This window comes from Formica exsecta, unplaced genomic scaffold, assembly GCF_003651465.1.
Source record: "Formica exsecta isolate Colony F162 unplaced genomic scaffold, ASM365146v1 scaffold442, whole genome shotgun sequence".
Taxonomy (NCBI): domain Eukaryota; kingdom Metazoa; phylum Arthropoda; class Insecta; order Hymenoptera; family Formicidae; genus Formica; species Formica exsecta.
In genome coordinates this window covers 970,054-974,682 of record NW_021851656.1, presented here as the reverse complement: position 1 = coordinate 974,682, position 4,629 = coordinate 970,054, and the positions used below count along the sequence as shown (strand labels likewise).

General features: G+C 31.3%; 2 protein-coding genes across 2 annotated transcripts in view; both read left to right on the top strand.

Annotated features, from left to right (window-relative positions):
* The first annotated feature begins 543 nt into the window (after nucleotides 1-543).
* On the top strand, nucleotides 544-3,052 carry LOC115240552 (E3 ubiquitin-protein ligase ZNRF4-like). Its single transcript, XM_029815776.1, has 4 exons — nucleotides 544-689; nucleotides 977-1,223; nucleotides 1,484-1,682; nucleotides 1,764-3,052. The coding sequence occupies exons 2-4, from the start codon at nucleotides 1,045-1,047 to the stop codon at nucleotides 1,806-1,808; spliced, it is 423 nt and encodes a 140-aa protein (XP_029671636.1). The 5' UTR covers nucleotides 544-689; nucleotides 977-1,044; the 3' UTR covers nucleotides 1,809-3,052.
* A 172-nt stretch (nucleotides 3,053-3,224) lies between these two features.
* LOC115240550 overlaps nucleotides 3,225-4,629 on the top strand; it is a 4,051-nt gene continuing 2,646 nt past the window's right edge. The window contains exon 1 of the mRNA XM_029815772.1: nucleotides 3,225-3,552. Within this exon, the coding sequence (XP_029671632.1) occupies nucleotides 3,471-3,552 (82 nt within the window). The 5' untranslated portion in view covers nucleotides 3,225-3,470. The remainder of the gene's footprint in view (nucleotides 3,553-4,629) is intronic.

Here is a 4,629-nt window from a genome sequence, read left to right as displayed (position 1 = left end):
GATAATTTATACTTAAATAAAGAAAAAAATATTTTATCTAATTTTTAAATTTATATCTAATTGAAATTTATCCGAATAATGTCACGTTTTTTATGTCATTTCATTTGCAAAAATCTTAATCAAGTAAAATTATGTTCGGAAATATAAAAAAATATAAAAATTTGTATATATTCAATAAATGCTCTCCGACACTATTTTTGCTCCGAAGCGATTGGTGAACAAATGAAGGCAAAGAATCTTGTTGTTCTTCAAGCGAAAATAGTGTTAAGCAAAGTGTATTTATTGTTATGTTTATTTTCAAAAGACTTGTACAGTTAATTATTTTATAGGCAATTAATAAAACATTAATAAATCCATAATATTTCTCCGCAATTTTGATCCACAATTATGGATCTAATATACACATGCATTAACCGATTGTTTTACCGTGGCATCGAAAAGTGAATCTGGCCATGTAGTTTCGCCGACTCTAAAATGGATCTAGTTGACGCTACTGTACCAGATAGAAAAGGCATCTTATGAAAAACGGCGGCCTGACCTCTCTCAGGCTTCTCTCTGGTCATACGGTGAACGTAGAATAGGTATCTTCATTCCTACGTTTATCTCGCTAGGGAAATGGAACAAATTATGGTCGGGCAATAGACCAGCTAGAAAAAGGGCGGCGTGGCTCCTCTCTGCTTAGAGTTCAAGTTAGGGTTTTTCTACTCATTTTATGAAAAAATACAATATATATTAAGTTGGCAAGTTTATTGTGACGTTAGGTCACTTTCTCGGTTAGGTTAGGTTAGGTTAGGTTAGGATAAGTTAGGTTTGATATGCAATCGTGCATTCACGCGATGGCTTGTTCTGTTATTATACAAAAGTGAGATAGAAAGTGATTATTGTTGATTGATGCAAAACTGGAATTTCTGTAGTTAGCCTTTTTCTGTTGAACGTATATCATATTTGTAAATGATACGATGTTGCAAAATTGCAGAATAATTATAAGAACGAGCGATAGATATACTCGTTATAAGCGTATTGCTTAAATTCCGTAATGTAAAAATGACGTATCCCGGGTTAGTACTTCTTGTTGGAGTTGGAATTGGGTTAGCAACGTTTCTGTATTATGTGTTCAACGAAAATCGCCAGGAGGAACAGCATACATATTCTAGAAATGGGGGACCGCCGGAGGATCGCTACGAAGATCGCTCTTGGTCAATATCGTCGCATAAGGCTGAAAAGTATCCATCTTAATATATACATGCATATATCGTTACTTATGCGCTCGCTATTATTATCTAACTTTTTCTTAATATTTATTTTCTATTTCATGTATACATATAATTATATTTTGCTTGTATTTTTTTGATAATTAAATTCATAAATGTGACAAAAAAATTATCATTTTTTTATCTATTAAGAGTAATGGTGAAAGATTACGACATTAGAAAATGCATGTTACAATACATTACATTCTTCTGTAAGATGTATTTATTTCTAGCACGACATTCAATAGAAGGAGTTCATCAAATTCTTTAAAAAATAAAAACGGGAGGGAACCTACAACGAGTAAAGACGATATAACCTATTGTTCAATCTGCCAATACGCATTAATTGAATCGGATGTAATACAATTGTATCCCTGTAAACATAATTTTCACAAAGATTGCATAAATAAATGGAGAAGCTTTGATCCTGGGGTAAAATTCAAAATGCACTATCATCAGTATAATCCTTTAGATTATACACAGAGATTTATAGTTGTGCTCTTTATGTTGCAGGCTTCTTGTCCTAATTGCAGAAGAGAGATCAAGCAAGCAATATAAACTCGTCACAAACGTACAATCGGCTTATATAGCCATTGCGTGATAAATATTAATTATTACATGGTTATTTTATCTTTATTATAATTTTATAATATTTGTTCAAAATAACACATGAAATATTATACATATAATATTTCTTTTTATTAGATATCTCGATGACTTAATCAAGATATTTCCAAAATTCTTAGATTGTATATTTTGCAAGAAGAAAAAGTATATATAAGAATTTTATAAAGATTATATAGTCATGTATATAAATGACTCCTGGTTGTAAGATTTTTAATTTATAAACAAAGCAAGTCATCATCCGCCCAATTTTCGCCCAAAAAACGAGTAGATCTAAAGCCTTACCAGATGCAGAAAGCCAACATTTAGCAACACTAAAGCTTCGTTAAAAAACTAATGCTCTTATTCTTATCTCGCTCGATGAGTCACTAGATGAAGATTTATGATATAGTTCTTCAAAGATAAATAAATCTGTGCTTTGATTATGGACAAGTAATTGGTCCTGAGAAACTTGTAACTTGTTTATATGTATATAACCGGGAGTTCCTGATATCTTATTCAGAGGTTTCTTTTCTCGTTAATATTATTTCAAATTTATACAAAAGCTGATCATATATTTTATTTGTCTGTTATATAAGGAACAAAGAATTATATATTATTTGTCTGTTATATAAGGAACAAACAAAACAGGGTATAAACAGAAACTGGAACACTATTCTAATAGTGTCTCTCCGGGATCAAACCAAGCCGAAAAGTTACTTAATTGCTTTCTTCTTGTCAAATAATTAAAGATCTTTTTAGGTTATAATATCGCGATAATTATTCGTTGAAGAAGAAAATGGTAAAGAATTTTTTGTCTCGGTTTGATATCAGGAATTAGAATAATGCTCCAATTTTTGTTTACATTCTGTACATAAATGCACAAATATATAGTCTATTATATAAGCAAAAGATTTGTGATTGCAAGATCTGAGTACTTTCTAACAAATAACTATTAAAGTGTATTTTTTTTTATTTTTGTTGCTTTTAATTTAATAAAACAACTTTATTGCATTAAAATTAAATTAATTCTCAAATATTTCTGTTTAACTTGAGGATTGATGGTACAAATTTCAGTTATGTTTATTTAAGAATCATACCTAGCAAATGACATTGCAGTAGTCAGCAGCATTTTGTGTGTAAGAAATTAGTTTTATTTATCTTTAATAAAATTATATATATTGTACGAATATCTAAAAGTGTTGTATATGAATAATTAATATAATAATACACGCTACTCTCTCTTTCTTTCTATTGTTCCGCTTTCCCTTTCGTTCGCCATAACTTAATTTGGATGTTTCTTTCGTAATATTTCTCAAGCATCGCGCGCGCATCTGGTTACAAATGTGTATATTTCCTGTGATACGAGGTGGTACATACGCGCGACTGCTACGTTTGTCTAGTGAGCGGCTCGGAAAGCGCGAGGTAGTCTTGCTTTAGTCAGTTATCCAGGAAGTGTTTCGATGCCGAAGAGAACTACCTTTCCCCCCGCGTTATCGCTTCTCTCCGTATAGCTACTAATCGCGAATCACAGAAATGCGGAAGTAAGTGAAGAAGAACGCGGATAGGTGATTATGAATCGCGTTCCTTGTATCAAAATGCATCGATCGAACGAACATGACTGGATTATTGTTTGTTATACTGATCTTGACACGTGCAATCGCAGGATTTCGGCTACCCGCGGCCAATGAAAAACGAAGTATGTATCTCGTTGCATGAAATATGTATGTATCGATATAAACTTCGAGTATATTTAAACAAAAATTTAAGTAATATTTTATCTCTTTTTTTTGCGCGCGTATATAAAAAATAATATATTTATTTCATGAATTTTTGTGCACGGCACGCAATTTTTTTAAAATTCAAGTGTACTTAGTTGACTAAATTAATCTCGTGAGTTATCATTATATAAATATCGATCATTGATCGATTAAATTCGCTCCCTATGATCATAGTATCCTTGGTACTATCATTAATCGTACTTGCAATTATATAAAAATTACAAGAAGAAAAAATACCGTTTATCGAATTTATATGAACAGCGGAAAATCAATAACAATAATAATAAGTATTTGTATAATTATAATTCAGCCAGTAAAATCAATATGAAATGTTAAATATAATATAAATTGATTACATTGTGTGCAAAGATTGCACAACACGATCGTAAAATATAGCGCGAGATTATAAAACATTCTTACTCAATCATTAAAAGCCATTGTAATAGTAAAATATTTGAGATTTTAAAAACGAGTATAATAAACTTGATGTACAAGAGGTGGTTACCTTATGCGAAACATTCGCATTTGCTCCGCGTATGTGAACAAACAGGTTGTACGTTGTACAGAGTTCAATATTGGTTGTCCCATTTCTGGACCGGTTCCACCATGGAAAGAAGCAAAATGAGTTAAAGCGGATTAAAACGGGTTGAGCATTAATTTTCGATTCCGCTCGTAATTCGGTATCCTTATATAAAGATCGACATCTCAAGAACGCATATTAGAATGTTTAATACACTAAATAATATTTAATTAAACAATCTTGCTAATTATGTATTTAATTACCATGATATATTTTAAGTAACTCATTAGAAGAATTTATCAATGAAAAGCTCCTCTATTTCCGTGAAACCGTCGATCATAGACTGCCCGAGTCTGCGATTAAGCGATTTTATTGTACATACGCATTTCATGGATGCGTAATTTTTTCGCTCCTTTCTTTATTGTATAACAAGATGAGTTATACAAGAATATACCAACGAGACTGTTTAACCGCT

Excerpts from the sequence above, each read along its gene's own strand:
- LOC115240552 (XM_029815776.1), top strand. The coding sequence starts at position 1,045 with ATGACGTATCCCGGGTTAGTACTTCTTGTTGGAGTTGGAATTGGGTTA. Across the intron at positions 1,224-1,483 it reads TCGTCGCATAAGGCTGAAAA|CACGACATTCAATAGAAGGA; the intron begins GTATCCATCTTA and ends ATTTATTTCTAG. Across the intron at positions 1,683-1,763 it reads GGAGAAGCTTTGATCCTGGG|GCTTCTTGTCCTAATTGCAG; the intron begins GTAAAATTCAAA and ends TTTATGTTGCAG.